Here is a 19,512-nt window from a genome sequence, read left to right as displayed (position 1 = left end):
GTGGAACTTTACATTTCTGTGTGCAAATCTGGCTCAGCCCAAAGGGAAATTGGAAATTTGAAGGCATGACGAATGCTGAAGTCTCTGCTCAAAAACAGGACACACCTTTGAATGAAGGTTTTCAGACTGATATGGGTTCTCATGGAAGCTCATGGGGGAAGAAAGGATTGAGTGAGAGGGCACAGATTATTCATGTGTTTCATGCTGACATATTGGCACCATGACTAGTCCATTAATGAAACCTAGTGATGGGAGGGAGGGAGGGGGGAGGAAAGAGATTCTGAAAGAGAACCCTCTGTGGATAGTTGTCATACAGCCAACTGAGCAGATGAGCCGAGGATGGTTTGGTTAGTTTTAGGCAACTTTCTCTTTGCACACATTTCAGATAAACCAGAGGCATAGAGCCTTCTTCAGATGACAAGAGGCAGGTCCAGCTGGCTCAAGAGACATCAGGTGGCTTGCAGCATGTCCCAGTTAAGATACAAATGACCTCCAGCATATAATGGACATAGGCATAGATAAATTGTAAGGTCTTTGGGGCAGGGGCCGTCTTTTGGTTCTGTGTGTGTACAGTAGGGGGTCTGCGGACCTACTATAATCCCAATTAGGCAGAGGTCTCTGAATGGCAGTGCACTAAGGAATTTAAGTACCATGGGGCTGTGATATAAGCACAGGGCTTTCGGATTTTACGTTATTAAACAGATCAAAAGAGACTCCCTCCAGGGGCATTTCCCCCAGTTTGGTCTCTGCTGTTACGCACACAACAGCTTCCCCACACATTCTGTTACCCTTCTCCTTTAACTGACACACCGTGCTATTGTTCACACGTATTCTCCACTCATGCTATTGCTCAGTACAAGGAGAGGGAAACAGCTATGACCCTGTCCATGCTTGCCCTGAAACCATGTTAGTCAATCCATATTTCAACACGGCCTGGCTTAGCCGGGTGCTACCCAAGGGAGTCAATGGGAGTTTTGTCATTAGCTAGTCGGAGTAGAATCGAGTGCACCACTGCTGTTCCTTGTCTGGCGTGACCAGACATCAGCCAAGTTAGACGCTATTTCACCAAACCATGCAAACAGCCTGAAGGGTAGCTTCAAAGGAGACTTCTCACCACAGCGAGACTGACCCTCACATCATGGACACCCCCTTCCACACCAAACCTCCACCTGAAACAAACAATCAGACCAAACTGTAACCCAGACAGAGGGGAACCCTGGAAAAGGAGCAATGCCACAGACTCTATGAAGCCCACTAGGGTCTTTGCTATTGCTATGGGCGCCCAGACACGATGCTGAAAGGTGGCAGGAAAAACTCCTTAGACAGATAACATGGCTCATCTGTCTCTGCTCTAGCCAGGGATCCCGGGTTAACACTGGGTTAGAAAGAACTCCCACAACTCTTGCTATTATGGATTCAGTAACATGGCCAGAGGCCTAGACCAGTTTGAAATATTAACACATCCTAGCTGGGGCCCTCACTGGAGGGATTTTATGTGGTACAGACAGAAATGTCCTCTCCCCTGTCCCACGCTGGGCGGCCCCCATATGGTACAGGCAGGAATAGAGGTTCTTCCCCTGGCTTCCAGCCAGGCCCAATGCAGAGCCCCAGGTCAGCCTTCCCTCTTTGCCCGGTGAATTCCTTTCTGTTCTATTCCCCTTGAGGCAATTAGCCCAGGGATGTAACTGGACAGGGAGTAGAGGGAGCTGGCAGTAATGGAATGGAATTTATGTGGAATTTGTGTGGAATTTATTACTGGTCTTGAGTCATCAATAGAGACCCATTCAGGGCTTTGTCATCTCATCCTCAAAAAACCCACAAGGGATGAATGTGATGAATAAGAGAACTAGTACAGGCCCTGGCAGAGGAGTGGAATTAACCCTTTCCATGCATGGCAGTGGGGAATCCAGGCACCCAGCAATCCTGCAGTTAAGGACCAATTCATTAATCAGGTCTTTCTCTTCTCTCCCCTACAGAATGCAACTTTCCTGTCTCCTTGTTCCCCCAGGGCACCTAGAGTCCCAGCACATCATCACAGCCCTTCTCCTTTTCTCACATCACACGGCCCAGGTCACTCCTCAAAGATCTGATCATGGAGGTTTCCTGAGGGGCCACGTGGCCGTTGCTGCCTGGGAGCTGGGAGGGGGATGTGGGGGGATTCCACGAGGGGATCCTGGCAGAGACTGCCTCTCCCAGGCCCCCCACTTACGTCATTTTAATGGGAGGGGATCATCTGGATCATTATTATTTTCTTTTCTACACAGTTCTCCCTAGATGAAGTGTGCAATGTTAGAAGCACAGGAATCGCCGCACTGGTTCAGACCAGAGCAGGCCCATATTTGCCGATATGCTCACATCTGTCACGCTTTCCATTTTGTTTGCTCAGGTTCCTTGTCTTTGAAGCTGCCTCATCTGCCTGATGCACCTTTGGAAAAGGAAAATCCCCCGAAAAGGCTCCTCCCTGATGTTTCCTCAGCCCAGTCTTCCACTCTCCCCCGCTAGGAGATCTGGGGACTGCAGCGAAAGACAAAGAAGATTCAAATGGTCTTTGGGGACTCTGACTTCACAGCTAAAAATGTGTGGTTCCTCTTTGAAAGGAGAAACCACACCTGCTCTCAGTAACACCCATGTCCCAATGTACGTGAAAGTTCTCAGGTCAGGGTGAAGAACAGCTCAGCTCCCACAGGTAACCCGGACGCTCTCCCCTGCAACAGTGGATTATTCTGTGGGATTATCCCATACAGGAGAGAGTCCCCAGAGTATGAACAATAGACTGAGCCTTAACACTCTTGAAAGTCCATAAAGCATTGAACCCTGCCCAAAGAGACTGCAGAAAGAGAGTACAATGCTTAAGGCAACGTTACTGCAGCCTTGTCTCCAACCTCAGCCCCGCTGTGCGGGGTCCAGTGAAAGAAGCCAGCATTCTTATGGCTTTGAGACTCTAAAGGTGGACCCAGAAGTGGGCTATGGTTTGGTTCTGCAGAAGGAGAAAGAGAAGGAAGACAACCAAAGGTGCCAGCCAACTGGAGCCATTTGCCCTTTTAACCCAGAGGAGCTGGAGGAAAAGAATGAATTGTCAGGAGGAAAATTGAGAGACCATCTCCAGTGGGAGAGCAGGAATACCAGTGGAGACATGCTGGGGCCCAAATTCAACAGCTATGGCTTGGCATCTGCTGGTGGGTATCCAGCTACCAAAGACTTGCCACGGTCTGCCCCAGAGCTGATTCATTCTGGGGTTAGCACCAGAGATGACCCCAGCAAAGAATGGAAAGTGGTGAAGGTGAAACGAGTTCTCATTTACCCTGCTGGCCAGCCGTGGAAAGCAAGTAAGCAAAGCGCCTTCTTGCCCCTTCCCCACACGGCTCTGTCACACCCTCTCTGCAAGGCTATGTGTCACTCAGGTTATGTGTAATAATTGGGGGCCTAACATGTTACCCACCATAAGTACATAAAAACGGCCCTACTGGGTCAGACCAAAGGTCCATCTAGCCCAGTAGCCTGTCTTCCGACAGTGGCCAGTGCCAGGTGCCCCAGAGGGAATGAACAGAACAGGTGATCATCAAGTGATCACCATCCCCTGTCGCCCATTCCCAGCTTCTGGCAGAGGCTAGGGACACCTTCCCTGCCCATCCTGGCTAATAGCCATTGATGGACCTATCCTCCATGAACTTATCTAGTTTTTTTTTAACCCTGTTATGGACTCGGCCTTCACAACATCCTCTGGCAAGGAGTTCCACAGGTTGACTGTGTGTTGTGTGAAGAAATACTTCCTTTTATTTGTTTTAAACCTGCAGCCTATTAATTTCATTTGGTGACCCCTAGTTCTTGTGTTATGAGAAGTAGTAAACAATACTTCCTTGTCTACTTTCTCTACACCAGTCATGATTTTATAGACCTCAATCATATCTCCCCTTAGCCAAGTAGAGTGATTTCCACAGCTCTTCCTAGGACAATCCCCTGGCCAGCCTGCCCAGTCAGACACAGGAAAACCCCCAGCCTCCCTAATTGTCTCCCCAGGGGAAAGTCCAGTGACATCCCAAGGGGTGTGGATGCCTGGAGCTTGGTCATCATCACACAGTTTGAACAGATGGAAATCCCAAATCTTTCCAAGTGCAGTGGGCGGGGGGTGGGGGAGGGATATGATTTACAGGAAGCAGCCATCTCGTGTTCCCTGATGAAAGACCTGCTTGATTGATAGAGCTGCCGGAGCTTCTCGGTTCCTTTTCTGTCCAAATGTGTGTGAATTCAGTGATAGGTGCTAGGTTACCCTTGCTGGACACTGCAACCCTCCCCTTAGCACAGAAGAGACATGACCCCCCCCCCCGCCCGCAGCCCTTTGTGGGAGGAAGGCTGACTCATTCTCCATGGCCTAGTGAGTCTGTGGGTCCTTCGCTGAGGCTGCCAGGAAGGATGCTGGCTCTGGCCAATTCTGGTGGCTTTTTCTGTGATGTGGAACACCTGTCTGCTTGAAGTGGGAGTGGTACATCCAATTCATTTCATCTCAGCTCCTGATCAGCCATCAGAGGATAACTTGTGGTCACTACCCAACCTGGGCTCTGTTAGAACTGGTGACCTAAAAGCAAATGGCTCGGTCCCCCATTGATTGCCCTTTGGCTAGCCACTCCTGTATATTTAGAGTCATAGAGTCATAGACTTTAAGGTCAGAAGGGACCATTATGATCGTCTAGTCTGACCTCCTGCACAACGCAGGCCACAGAATCTCACCCACCCACTCCTGTAACAAACCCCTAACCTATGTCTGAGCTATTGAAGTCCTCAAATCATGGTTTAAAGACTTCAAGGTGCAGAGAATCCTCTGGCAAGTGACCCGTGCCCCACTCTGCAGGGGAAGGCTAAAAACCCCCAGGCCCTCTGCCAATCTGCCCTGGAGGAAAATTCCTTCCCGACCCCAAATATGGCGAGCAGCTAAACCCTGAGCATGTGGGCAAGATTCACCAGCCAGACACCCAGGAAAGGATTCTCTGTAGTAACTCAGATCCTACCCTATCTAACATCCCATCACAGGCCACTGGGCCTATTTACCGCTATTTCAAGCTCTATTTAAAAATTAGGTGCTTTATTTTAATCTCCTCGATTCCCACACTTCACTTCCATCTACACCCGTTCAGTTAGGACCACCTTTGCGCAGCTGTAACTGTCTCTCTTTTCTGGCTCTAACTACCCTTTGAACCAACCTTTCAAAACACAGCCTCTTGCAAAGCCACCCATCTGTCAATAACGCCCCCACCCTTGTATTCTAGCTGTAACCTCAGTCAGAAGCCTATGGTAACCCCTTTTACACTATTAGAACCACCCTGATGGGATTACAGACCCAGGAACCATTATTTTAACTCATTTGCCACCATTCTTGATGTTTTGTTCCTGATCAGTTATTATCTCAATTGCCAAATATTGAAAAAGCAGAGCGATTGCACCCTGATTTGCAAGTACCCCTCCCCCCAGCTTATTTTATCTATCCATATAGGCTAAGATTTTCAAGGGACTCGTGATTAGGGGGAGCTCTGGGTTTGGGTGCCTCACTTGAGATGCCTGATCTTCAGAAAGTGCCGAGCACCTGCCTTCTTCAAATCAAGCTCCTTTGAGGGACTTCAGGATGAGCAGCCTCAAAAATGGAGGCATCTCAAATCACTAGCTGCTTCTGAAAACCTTGGCCATACTATTTGTAAGCGTGCGTCATTAGCTACTCTTTTGGCAGCAGCAAGTGAAGTGCAGGACACTGCGAGCCAGACCAACCAGATCCAAATCATCTCCCGGGCTGCCGTTGTTCTCCATTCAGGATGACAGGTTTCAGAGTAGCAGCCGTGTTAGTCTGTATTGGCAAAAAGAAAAGGAGGACTTGTGGCACCTTAGAGATTAACCAATTTATTTGAGCATAAGCTTTTGTGAGCTACAGCTCACTTCATCAGACACATTCAGGATGGTGGCTCTCCTTTGAGAAAGGTCAGGGTTCATTGTATCCAACCTCGACGCTTTCACAACACATGCCCCAATTCCAAAAGCACGGCTGGAATTTTAAAGCAACTCAACAGGGGTTTTTTTGGAACCACTTTGTCCATCCCGGCTCTTTCTCCAAGCGAGGTCATGGTAAGCCACTGCCTGTGAGCCACCAGAATTGCTACAGCAACTCACTGGGAGGTCAGATCTTGTATCCATGTTTGGCTGTAGGATCAGGCCCTTTTGCTTCAGGTGGGGAATAAATGCCTGGAGAAACTGAAGTCTTGTAAAGCAAAGGCCTGGTTTGAGCCAGATCCTCCCAGCAATGAAAAAAAAAGTTGGTAAAAAGAGAGAGAAAATATAGAGGATGTCAGCACAACTGTCTCAACACAAGGGTAGCTTTCAAGGTTTCCCAGCGGGCATTTTTCCTCTTCCTGGTCCATGTCACTGCAGAAAAAAAGGGCTCCCAGTAATGTCAGTGGAATCAAAACCCAATCACAGCGCTCAACAGACAGAGCTGCATCGGACGCTGGAACAGCTCGGCTGCCATGTGTTGGCTCTTAGGAGGCCTTTGTGAGATGCCGATACTGGTGTGAGTGCAATCCCCAGCAGAGAGACGTTCATGACTGGTGCTGCCCTCTAGTGGCAGTGTCAGGACCAGTGGGACCACTTGAGCATAGTCTGAGCCAGTGACAATGAACCTGCCCTTCCTATTGGATCTGGCTGGAGCAGCGTGGGGCTGAAAGGATTGTACCACTCCTGCCGCCTGCTGAGCCCGTTGGGTAGATTTCACTCACCGGGAGTGTGGCATTGGCACTTTCCAGCAGCCCCAGCTTCCCTTTAAAAAGGGAAATACACAAAACCAAACCCTTAGTTACTGAGAACAGAAAACTACAAATGGAATAAAGTGGAGAAGTCATTCCCTCCCATCCCCCAGCTCAGACGGAAACAGGCAGGAATGCCGGCATGGTGATTCTAGCCCTCAGCCTTGGATATATATTTAAAGAATGCTTTTAAAAAAAACAGATGAAAGAGGCGAGATGCTATTTAGCCAGGGGGCTGACTTTCCTGTGATGCTGTGGCCTGCCATTCCCCTGTGCTCAGTGTAAGTGGCAGGGGAAGGGGTGGCTATGCACCTGGTAGAAATGGCAATGGAATCAGGGCCAGGTTGGTTGAGACAGTGTCCATACTGTAGTCCTTAACCTGTCCAGTCACAGCATCCTCAACGGGAACATCCTCTTTGCTATCTATCTTACATAGCTGACCTCCCATCACCATCAGATTGAAGTCCCTCACAATCTGTAATCTATTTATCCCCACCACTTCCCTGGGAGGCAGGGCAGTGCAATTATCCCCATTATATAGTTGGGGAACTGAGGCACAGAAAGGCAAAGGCTGACTTTAGGCACCTAAATCCTTATGAGGATCTGGGCCTAAGTGGCTGGCAGAGCAGTGTATTGAATCCAGGTCTCCAGCACCCTCACCAGTGGTGAGGAAGGATGTTCCAATGGTTAGAGCAGTACTAGCCTAGGGCGTGGGAGGCCTGGGTTCAAATTCCTGCTCCTCCATGGGTGACCTTGGGTAAGTCATCTAGTCTCTCTGTGCCTCAGTTCCGCATCTGTGAAAGGAAGGTAGTAGCACTGCCCTGCCTCCCAGCCATGCTGCGAGGCTAAATACAGTAAGGATTGTGATACTCTGGTAACAGGGGCCTTATGCATAACTGAGCTCAATAGACCATCTGGCCTCCCTTAGCGGTGGGCCAAGAATGGGAGCCCCTCGTGCCTTTTCCTACAGGACAGGGAATTTGTGGGATACTCCTCCCACCCCCCCATGCTGCATTGGCAAACGAAAGTATAGCTGACAGTATAAGGAAGGGCCCAGTGAGCCCCCCCACCCCCTGGATCGTGGTGGAGAAGTGCAGTGCTGCACACTGTCGTCCCCTGTGGTCAGTTCTGAGATATCATTTCCCACCGCCCCACTCCTGGGTGAATTTCCAAGAGCGTCTCACTAGCCCCCGCACCACATTCCCATTCTCAAGGCCCCCAGTCCTGGCCCCGTCCTCCTAGCTGAGGAGACATGATGAGACTCACTCCTTCTCCCTTCTCCTTAGTTAGGGCCTGAGCCTGAACGGCTGAACTCTGGCACTGATGTCATTGGGAGCAGGATTGGATCCTTAAAGGGGGATTTTGCTGCTCTTTCCAATAGGTTCCCAGACTTTCCAGTGGGTCAGACTAGGGCTGGGCTTTTCCAGAGAGCCTAAAGGAAATGGGTGTGCCAATCCTGGTGAAATGCAAAGTGCCTAACTCCCTTAGGCACCTGGGAAAATACATAGACCTGTTTACTTGTATCTGCGTTTGAAGCAGGGGTTGCTTCTTCCCATCCCAGCCAGTGGACATCATAATGCTGAATTTGTGACATCACTATCATTTCCATGGCAACAGCCTGTGATGTCATGGGGACAGGATTATGATGTCACAGCAGGATCTTGCTGAAGAAGAAGCTGGGCTAGGCGGGGAGGAACAGAGGCTGCTCTCCCCCCACCCCAGCAAGCCTGGCCTTGCAGGGAGGATCCTTCTGGGGGGCTAGAGGGGCATGTAATCAGTCCCCAGCATGGAGACAGGGGGTGGGAGACCCACACAGCTTGCAGTACAGATTCTGCTCCAGGCCAGGGATTACCAAGAACAGCTGAGGCAGGCTTCAGGCAAGTGGATGGCTGTCGTCCTCCCCCCACATCTGCCCCATCTCCCCCTAGAGGGACAGCAGCCAGCAGCTGCAGCGTGCAGGAGTGGCAGCCTGGCCTGTTCACCCCCCTCACCCAGTGGGAGCTCCAGGGGGACGGCGGGGGACAGGATTCAGCCCCCTCTCTAGTGGGGGAGTTCCCCTTTGGGGAGCTTGCCAACAGCGCATTGCCAGCCAAAGGAGAGTGCCCGGCTAAAGCCCTGGAGGGTGACCAGACAGCAAGTGTGAAAAATCGGGACACAGCACAGGCACTATATAAGACAAAGCCCCAAATATCGGGACCTCTGGTCACCCAGGGCGACTTGGCTCTTGGGGCCTGAGCCAGTGATGAGCCGCCCAAGGCCAGGGAGAAAGTGAAAGACACCAGGCTCCCCGGGCGGGGAGGGCCGCGCTAGGACCTGGCGGCAGCCAGGCTGGCTCTGCACAATGGGCTTTGCTCGCGGAGCGGCTCCCAGCCCGGCAGAGCCAGGGGGAGCGGGCGTGAGGCAAAGTCCTCGGCTCCTGCTCGCCGGGGCGGGCGGGGGGAGAGGAGCCGCTTTGACAGACGCGGCCAGTTGCTGACACCCGATCCAGCGGGCCAGGGAGCGCGGAGCAGCCCGGCTGCTTAAAGCGCAGCGGCGGGGGGCAGCGGCTCAGAGCAAGGCGCGCCCTGCGGGGAACCCGCCCAGAACCCAAGGTAACGGGGGGCAAAGTTGCCCCGGGGCAGGGGCGGCTGGCGGGGCTGCAGCTGGGCGGAGGGGGGGGGTGGGAAGTCCTGCTTCGGGGGGCAGCCAGCGCACCCCCAGATCATCCTGCACCTCGCAGGCCAGCAGCACCCTAAGGCCAGCGACCGCTGGGAGCAGCCAGAGGCGAGGGGACCTGCAGCCTCTGCCAGGAGCGCCCGGGTCTCTCTCGCTCGCTGCGCTCCAGGCGCGCCGGGCAGCTCCGCGCTGATGTAACTTCTCTGGCTGCTGCTGCCTTTTGGATGGGCTGCGGCTAGCGCTGGGGGGGTTTCCCAACTCCCCCCCCCCGCCCAGCCGCGCCATGCAAAGGGCAGGTGTCTCGCCCGCCTGCTCCAGCGGGGTCTGCGGGGGGAAACTTTCCGGGGGTTCCTCGCTGCTGGGGACCAACTCGGCTTCGCCTCTGGCTGCGCCGTAAACAAGCCCTGGGGGTTGTTTTCTGTCGCCGTAAATTGACACCCGTGTTCGTGTGTGTGTGTGTGAGAGAGAAAGAGACACGATGGGCAGCCTGGATATTAATGGGTAATGCAAAACGGCTGCTTGCCCCAAGCGCAGAGCTGGGAAGCCGGGTCCTATAATCTCAGCCAGGTGCAGGAGCAGAGATCTGGGCCCCCCCTGTCTCCCGGCGTTCACCTGCAGCGCTTCGCGCTGGGAGAAGTGCAGGGAGGGTCGGGTCGGTTGCTCGCCGGGCCCCCCTGCCTGCTCCAGCTCTCTGCTGCAAACCTACTTGGGCTGCTTTTTTCCGGACCTGGACATTGATGTGCGCAGAGTTGGGTATCGTAGAGCGTCCACGCCGGAGCTGCCAAGGGGTGCAGTACGTAGGAGTGGATCTGGAGGCATAGACCTTGTCCTGTGTTAAAGCCAAGTGGCAGGATGTGTGAATGGACCGGGTTGATTGGTTGGGGTTTTGCACCCCCAGCTTCACAGGGCACCCTCCCTTACTGCCATCCCACCCCCTCCTTCCTAGCCCCGGAGACTTCATCTGCCCTCCCTTCTTCCTTTGGCAGGGGGCTGCACATGGGGGATTCCTGCCGCAACCACATCCCCCCTTGTGTTGGAGACAGGAGGCCTACCTGTTTGCACCCTGTCTGCGGCCAAGGAGATTGCTCGAAGGGTGTTACAAAATACCCACCTACAGTCCCCCTTGAGTGCCTGATTCCACCTCCATCTGAACAAGGAGATCTCTCCAGCAGGTCCCTGGTTCCTGCAAAGGAAGGGCTAGTCAGGTGCCTCCACTGGCTTTGCTGCCCTAGAGCAGGGCTACTCAGACCTCAGTGGTTCAGGAGCCAAATGAGCGATCGGCATTACCCAAAAGAGCCAGGGTCGGGTGTGCATATATATATTGTCTTGGTTATTCTGACCACGTATGATTCTTTTATCAGGTACAGTTGGGTAATAACACAGTAAGAGCACCCTGACTGGCTAAAAACTTAGACTGGTTAATAATTCAATCACAGGGTGTTTGAATATCACAAGTGTTGCAAACTAGAGCTGCAGGAGACCCATAAAAGAGCCACTTGCAGCTGTTGAGCCTCAGTCTGAGCATTGCTGCGCTAGATCCTGGCAATACTCAGCCAACCCAGATTTCCCCCCGGGGATATGTCTGCACCCCAGTGCAGGGATGGAGGCGCTGGCAGGCTGGATCGAGGGGAGAAGTTCTCCTTGAGACACCTGTTGGTCTTACTGGATGCCAGCTGTACCTGTTGCTCGTCATTTGGGATCATCTTCCAGGTCTGCCCATTGTTCAGATTTTGCTCCATTGCCTGATGCGTTACACAGAAATCTGAGTCCAGGCCCTTCTGATATTGAGGCAGGAGCCCCCAGGCTGTGGCATTGGAACAAGTTGTACAGTGGGGGGTGCTGAGACCCATTGAACCAAACTGTCAACCCTGCATCTGATGGAAACCACTTCAAGCCAGGCACTGTGGCAGCCCCCCCCCCCCAGCACCCCTAGTTCCAGCATCTGTGCCCCGGGGGCAGTTTGTTTTATTCAAACTTCCTGTTGTTTGCTTTTCTAAGATGTAGTTCTGGAAGTGAATCAGGTGCTGGATGTACTGGCCCAGAGCCAGATGCCCTCTGTTATTACGCGGAGCAACTGCCTCACAGGCAGGGGCGATGGGATGGCCCTGCAGTGTGCCTCACCCTCACTTCGGAAGGCCTCCTCTCGGGAGGTGACAGCTGGGTCTCCCTGCCTTGTTCAGCGCTGGCTTCTCTGTTGAATGGCCGTGGTGCTGGCTTTCAGATGCAGACCCTGCTGCGTCCTGGACTCGACTGAGAATCCGCTCTTGTGGAGCTGTTACCTTTTCCTCTCCCTTCACCTTTGCCACAGCTGCCTTCTTGCCCCTTTTGTCTTGGCGGAAGTTTAATTTTCCTTTCTTTAAGGTACGGCATCTGACCTCAGCAGGCGAGAGCCAATCAGGCTCCCTCCTCTTCCAGGGACTTTGGCTGGGGCTCCCAGGGCTGCTCCCTGGCACCGCACAGCTGCTTTGCGTGTGGTTGCCCATTTACATACCTACACAGACGAGAGAGCCTGCTCTCTGGCCGCGCTCAGGGCTGAGAGGGGCGTGCTGGTGATTTGCACGTGAAGGAGCACGGCTGGCACCCGTTGCAATACAGACGCTCGATCTGCTGCACTGACCAACCTGCCAGAGCCCCAAAGTTTGCTGCTTTCAAAGCCGTTGTGTTCTGTGTTGCAGTTTAGCGCAGGTTCAGACGGAGTGTGTGCAGCTCCCCTTGGCACTGGGGAAGGCCTCCTGGAACACCTGTGGGTCCGGACAGAGGCAATAGGAACTGCGGGGGAGGGACTGTTGGGCACTGGAGTTCTGTGGGATTACTATGGGGTATGTTGTGAGGACTGTCAACCCTCAGTCCCTGGAAAAATCATGGAGCAGCTCCTCAAAGAATCAATCCTGAAGCACTTGCATGAGAGGAAAGTGATCAGGAACAGCCAGCATGGATTCACCAAGGGAAGGTCATACCTGACTAATCTAATTGCCTTTTATGATGAGATTACTGGTTCTGTGGATGAAGGGAAAGCAGTGGATGTATTGTTTCTTGACTTTAGCAAAGCTTTTGACACGGTTTCCCACAGTATTCTTGTCAGCAAGTTAACAAAGTATGGGCTGGATGAATGCACTATAAGGTGGGTAGAAAGCTGGCTAGAGTGTCGGGCTCAACGGGTAGTGATCAATGGCTCCATGTCTAGTTGGCAGCCGGTATTAAGTGGAGTGCCCCAAGGGTCGGTCCTGGGGCCGGTTTTGTTCAATATCTTCATAAATGATCTGGAAGATGGTGTGGATTGCACTCTCAGCAAATTTGCGGATGATACTAAACTGGGAGGAGTGGTAGATACGCTGGAGGGGAGGGATAGGATACAGAAGGACCTAGACAAATTGGAGGATTGGGCCAAAAGAAATCTGATGAGGTTCAATAAGGATAAGTGCAGGGTCCTGCACTTAGGACGGAAGAATCCAATGCACCGCTACAGACTAGGGACCGAATGGCTAGGCAGCAGTTCTGTGGAAAAGGACCTAGGGGTGACAGTGGACGAGAAGCTGGATATGAGTCAGCAGTGTGCCCTTGTTGCCAAGAAGGCCAATGGCATTTTGGGATGTATAAGTAGGGGCATAGTGAGCAGATCGAGGGACGTGATCGTTCCCCTCTATTTGACATTGGTGAGGCCTCATCTGGAGTACTGTGTCCAGTTTTGGGCCCCACACTACAAGAAGGATGTGGATAAATTGGAGAGAGTCCAGCGAAGGGCAACAAAAATGATTAGGGGTCTGGAACACATGACTTATGAGGAGAGGCTAAGGGAGCTGGGATTGTTTAGCCTGCAGAAGAGAAGAATGAGGGGGGATTTGATAGCTGCTTTCAACTACCTGAAAGGGGGTTCCAAAGAGGATTGCTCTAGACTGTTCTCAATGGTAGCAGATGACAGAACGAGGAGTAATGGTCTCAAGTTGCAGTGGGGGAGGTTTAGATTGGATATTAGGAAAAACTTTTTCACTAAGAGGGTGGTGAAACACTGGAATGCATTACCTAGGGAGGTGGTAGAATCTCCTTCCTTAGAGGTTTTTAAGGTCAGGCTTGACAAAGCCCTGGCTGGGATGATTTAACTGGGAATTGGTCCTGCTTCGAGCAGGGGGTTGGACTAGATGACCTTCTGGGGTCCCTTCCAACCCTGATATTCTATGATTCTATGACTGTTGATTTATTGGGTTAATCTGAAGTTTTAACTCATGTCTGCAGCAGGATGCAATCCCCAGCTTTCACCCACTTATTTATTTTCCACCAACACCTCCATATTTTGCAAAGGCAGTGAGGTTTTCCTCCTGCTTCTCATCTCCTCTTGCCCACGTGCAAAAGGAAACTAGACGCTCCCCCAAGTGTTGCAGCTGAGTTCGCAGACGGCCCCAGGGAGATGTTGCTAGACCACTGTATTCCATTGCCTTTCCAAACAGAGCATCAGCGACATCTGTGGCATGTCCTGCCAGAAAGCTGGGAACCTACCCAAAGTAGGGAAGTGTGGGGTGAGGCTCCCCTAGACCAAGTTAGGATTGACATTTCCTTTGGGTCTATAGTGCCCTAGGTCACATGGAGTTTTCACATCTGGGGGGAAGAGGATTTGAGGCCAGAAAGGAGGCCGAAATTTCATACCCGAAGCAGAACCAGAAAATACATATTTTGATTTGTGGGCAGAAAGTTTCACATAGCTGTAGTTAAGGTGAAAGGTCAGTTGTTTCCTGCCAGAAAACATGCCTTCATTTCTTCGTCGTCAAACGCTCAAAACATTGAAACGAAAGTCCCCCCCCCCCCCCCCGTGGTTTTAGATGTGGCGTTGATGAACACGATTTCTTTCCCTGAGTTTGGTGCCCGGTGGAAAGGTTTTTCACTCAGTTCTCTGATACTTGTGTCACCACTGAACTGCCCAGCCTGCTGGCTTGGGGGAAGCAAAGTGGTCCCACCTACAAATCTGTTGGAGACCTGAGCCTATCCACCACCGGATCGTCTTCCCCGTTGCGGGTTACAAGCTGAGTCATAAGATCACTCAGCCACATTAGGTAACATTCCTGGCATAATAAAGCCAGGCTGCACAAAGGCCAACTCATACCTGATACAGTCGTGTTGTTACCGGAATGGAATCCAGGTGCTCCGCTTGCTTGGCATTGTCTGGGAAGTACCTTTACCACAGGGTTGGTATAAGCATTGTCAGAACCTCAGGCAAATAACCCAGCCAGCCCCTGCTCTTTCTCCACCTCGCAGCATCCAAGATAATCCGCTGGGAGGAAAACAAGGATCATATGAAGAATATGAAGCTTCTTTGAGAGTGTGAGCATCTGGGTATGTTTGGACAGGACTACATTTCATTTCATGACTCTGTCAGGAGGGTCTCTGGTCTGCTGCAGACACTGGTCTCGATAAGCAGCTCGGAGGCATAAAGCCGAGTTTCAGAAATTGCTTTTGGTGCCATTACTGAGAGACTGAATTTATCTTGTTTCTTTCTGGTGTCACGTGGAAGAACTCTGGCCTGATTTGTTGTGTTGGTCAGAGATGGAGCTTCCTACTTGTCTCCTTATTCGCCACACTCCACTGGCTGGTAGAGACACCTGCATTTGTGCCTGGATTGCCAGCGACACTGCGGTGTGAGGCGATGGGGTTCTCGGGTGTGGAAGAAAGCTCTTCATTCGCCAGGGCTGGCTGCTGCTCCAGAGTAATCTGTGTTTCCTGTACCATATTACCAGTGCTGTCTCTGGAGTTGGATTCATGCCCTCTCTTCTTGGTTGTTTGGAATCAGATAGTTAGTTTGTTCAGTGCAGTGTCATTTCCTGAGCTCTCTTGCATACCACGGGGCCTTCTTGGAGGAGAACCATGGAGCTTTGGAAAGTCAAAGGCACCCGACGGGGAGCAGGATATTGGTGGAAAACCGAAATTGAACCTTTTTGAAAATCACCTGCCAAATCTTGAGTCTGGGAGTTGATGTTTCCTCTTCCAGCCCATTAACACCATTGGCCTCAGCTATTAAACTATTGGTATAGGTCGTCTCAGTGCACGGGCTTTCCCTTGTGGAGGTAGAGTGCCCTTCGTCCAGCCAAGTCGCTTCCTTTCTTCCCCAAATGTGCTCCCTGCCGTTCTGGCTTAGGGGCTCTCCCATGTGTCCCCAGCACAGTTGAACTCCGCATATGATACTTTGTGTCTGGGTTTGTTGTGGGACCTTTAAACACAATGGGTTTGGAGACTTTCCCTTGCTATTTCCAAGGTACCCTTTGGCTCGGCAACTGTAGCAGTAACAGGCAGCAAAGCAGCAGAAATGGCTTGGCGTGAAATCCTGGCCCACCCACGTCAATGACCCACCGAACTCCCATTGACATCAGTGGGGCCAGGGTCTCGCCCTTGTTTGACACCGATATCTGCGTCACCGGGCATTACGTCAGGGTTTGATGCAGGGGTAGCCTGGATGTCATGTAAGATCACAGTCTCAGGAAGGGCTAGGTTCTTATGTCATCAGTCACCTGGGGGTTTGCAAGTTCCAGTTCCCTCTGCAAAATAGCCCTTTGCAACCGGACCCAGCCACTGCTAGGTAAGCTGAGCAGGGAGGAATTCTGTTTTCTCTTTGGCTGGGAAGGGGAGGGTGACCAAAAAAGCCCTTCCTCAGCCTTGCAGGAACAGGCCATGTCCTTGCTGCAAAAAGGTCGACTCTGACGGGTCAGTAAAAAGCTGTTAAGCCCTGAGCTTTGGGGGCATTGCTGGAAGTCATGCCCGTGACATTTGGAAACCGAAGGAGTTGGTTAAGTGACAAGTGCCTGTATAACCTAGCAGCCCCCAGCAGCTCTGCTGCATTTCAGGGTCTGTCAGCATTCCCATCACAAACTCCCCTTTCTCGTGATTTCCAGTCCAGCAGCCAGGTGCAAAGCAACCAGACAGAACTTCTGACGGCAGGCGGGGATTGCTGCTCAGACCTCTGAGGAGACGAGACGTCCTACCCATCCCCAGGAACCCTATTCCTGGGCCAGGAATGGATGTGGCCCTTTTGTCCCGCAGGTTAAATAACCACAGTCCACGGCTGAATCAGAGCTATGGAGGGGGGAGGGGAGGCAGGTAAGCGGAAGGCCCCTGTTGCAGCTAGACTGGTGATGGAAGGCAGGATGCCGGGGGGTGGGTGACAGAATGAATGCATCCCGGAGTGCGGCCTTGGGCGTGGAGGGAGGGGTGTGTGCAGGGCAGTGCTAAGTTTACGTTTATGTCACTGCACGTGGGAGGCGTGGATGCCAAAGGGCTAAGTCCTGCAGTGCCACTTGCGATGCCAGGGGGAAGTGCGGCTGCAGCATGTGGGAGCTGGCGATGTGAGAGGAGTAATCGTAACAGTTAATAATCATTGTATGAGTTATAATTCCCCTGCGTTGCCAGAGGGCTCGCGGTGCTGGTCAGCCCTGCAATAAAAGCCACACAACACCGATTATTATTAGTAATAATAATTGAATAAGAACATTTGAAATGAACTTTTGATTAAAAAGACCTAGAATATCTGACAGAAAACACAGCTGGAATCACTGGCAACGTGGAGTGATAAATATAGGGACCAGAACGGCCATTTAAGAAAATATCCCCTATCGGAGGGAAAAAACGTAAAGTACCTTTTAAAAGTTGGGAAAGGACAAAGTGAGACTGAGCTGGTTGTCGGGAGGGGAGTTCCACAAAGCAGGGTCACCTGCAAACTCCCCATGCCCTGTGAAACCCTTTCCTAATAAAGGTTGTGTGAGCACGGATGCCCGCTGGTCCTGGGCTTCAGGAGAAGCGCTCAGATGTAGCCAGAGGCAATGCCTTCATCAGCAATAGTATGTACGGCTTAAGCAGGGCTTTTCTTCTTCAGATCAGGTGACGTGCACCAACCCGTTCATCCTCATACACCTGGGAGGTGGGGAATTGGTGCTATTATCTGTGTTTCACAGCGAGGGAAACTGAGACAGAGGAGACAGGTCAACGTTCTCCAGCGTGGGTGCGGAGTCTGGGCATGCCCATTTGGAGATGCCCTGAGCCTGCTTTTCATAAGAGCTGGACCCTCCTATCTCCAGTGGGAGTCGATGGGAGATGTGGGTGCTCTGCACCTTTGAAAACCAGGCCCTTGGGGGTGTACAGTTGGACGCTCCAAACTCAAGCCACCCAGAATCAGTGGCTGGTTTTCAAAATTCCTCTGTAAGTGGCTTGTCCAAGGCCTCAGAGCCGGTGTAAATCAGTGTAGTTGGCTTAGAGGTTCAGAGTTAGACCTCAGGAGTTCCTGGCTCCCAGGCCTGTGCTGAGGCCATTAGAAAACATCTGTCTCTGTCACACTGACCAGACTGCGTGTATGTACACTTGTTGTGCCCACACATCTTGGGGATGCTGTGTGTGTTGGCCTGTGAGCGAGACTGGCCTTCACAGTGCAGCTGGTCCGAGCAGGAATTCACTGCCCAATAGCAAATTCATCCTCAGAGCTAGAGAGCAAGCCTGAAAGGCCCCCCCGGTTGCTACTAAAAGGCAGTAGCAAGATCGAGAGACTCCGAAATGGCTCCGTTGAGAGCTTTGCTTCTCAGGCAGCCTTGGACACAAAGTAACTTGGACAGCTTTGGAGTGGTTCAGCATGAAATTCACAAACATCTGGAGCCTGTGGCTTGTTTCTCAGCAGCTCCAGCATTCCAGAGCCATATTCCTCCATTCTCCCTCAGAAATAAACACCGAGAGGGCGACCCCGCTGAAAATGGAGCCCAGACCGAGCCTGGCCCCTCTCCAGCCAGCGTCAGCCACGCTGGCTGGCTGAGGAAACGCTGCTTCCCTCCTCTGTGCTGTTGCCAAAGCAAAGCCAGGGCAAATGTTTGTTGCATTTAAAAAAAAGGAGAGAAGATTTTGACCTCTAATGTCCCTGCTTTAGACAGACTCATCATTTCCAGGAGAAGAGAACCATATGCTTTCTTTCTTTCTTTGCAGTAGTCTCCAGTCCATCTCTCTGACATCCCACGAGAGCTTCTCTCACTCCCCAAACCCGCTGTACAGAAGCACATTTAAGAAGCCAGAAGCCAGCCCCAGGCAGGAGATACCATGGCTGAATCAATTCCACCTGACTTACACCCCATCCCAGGCTCCCCCTCCCCGCCAACCCCGTAGGAACAAACAGGCTGATCCTAGTCTGGTGCTGTCCATTTGAGTCAGGGATGCATCCCTGATCGCAGTGCTGATGGACAGGGAGTGCCGGGTTGGGGCAGTGGAGCTATCAAAAAAGAGCTGGCTAAATCCTTTGTGGGACTGGGGGAAGAAATTTGCATCCTGTCAAACAGAAGTAGTTAAACTGGAGAGATGGGTGGGGGGCAGCCGTGGCACAGCTGCAAAGTGCATGATGGAGCTTGTCAGCATGGAAGTTTTGCTAAAGCCCCACTGAGCTCCCTACCCTTGGAGTTCACAGCTCCCCATAAATCTGCCTCTCGCTGTGAGAGGGAGAGAGAGAGGCCAGAGAGGCCGTGCTTTCAGGTGCTAAAATAACACGGGGAGGGCTTTCATTCCTCCTCCTTTGTAGCTGCCAGAGAGGGGCCAAATGATTCAACCCTTCCCTTAGCAGGGAGAGCGTTTCCGAAGGAACAGAATCAGACGCATCCCTAATTAAGTAATAGCGGAAGGTGGGTGGTTGTGAGTTGTCTGACAGCCAGTTTGCTTTGGGTTTTGCCCGGTGCAGATTCTGAAAAAAACACAAGGGTTTAAAGAAATATACAGAATAAAGAGGATATGAGGAATGTTGCCTGCGTGCTTGTACAATGCACAGTCTCCTCCTTAGGAGATGTACAATGTACAATGCTTGTACATGCAGTCCACAGAAGGACCCCTTGCTAAAGGTCTGGGAAGTGTTGGTTGTGCACTTTATGGAGAGGAGTGTTGTAAAAAAGGGAAATTCCCCCTGGATTATTAGTGTAGGGAATCAGAGGTGCCTGATATGAAAGTGGGAGTGCATTTCTCCCCCTATCTGTATAGTAAGATGTGTACGGCAAAGGAGTGCTGTGTGGGGAGAATGCATGTGTTGTGTGTTTTGGACATAGGGTCTGTGTGGCGTGTAGGGGGGGTGCAGGAGGATGTACAT

The 19,512-nt window shown here is 51.8% G+C and overlaps 1 protein-coding gene across 2 annotated transcripts in view; it reads left to right on the top strand.

The window, feature by feature from the left end:
- SYNPO (synaptopodin) overlaps nt 1-19,512 on the top strand; it is a 60,648-nt gene that overhangs the window by 13,861 nt on the left and 27,275 nt on the right. For both annotated transcript variants that reach the window (XR_012160196.2, XM_073355325.2), the window contains exon 2: nt 2,387-3,326. Coding sequence is in view for 1 of the 2 variants with exons in the window: in XM_073355325.2 (XP_073211426.2) it covers nt 2,846-3,326 (481 nt within the window). In the remaining variant the exon portion in view is untranslated. The remainder of the gene's footprint in view (nt 1-2,386; nt 3,327-19,512) is intronic.

Source organism: Lepidochelys kempii, chromosome 8 (assembly GCF_965140285.1).
Source record: "Lepidochelys kempii isolate rLepKem1 chromosome 8, rLepKem1.hap1, whole genome shotgun sequence".
NCBI classification, from domain to species: Eukaryota; Metazoa; Chordata; order Testudines; family Cheloniidae; genus Lepidochelys; species Lepidochelys kempii.
The sequence above is the reverse complement of the archived record's forward strand: the minus strand, read 5'-3'. Positions and strand labels throughout refer to the sequence as shown.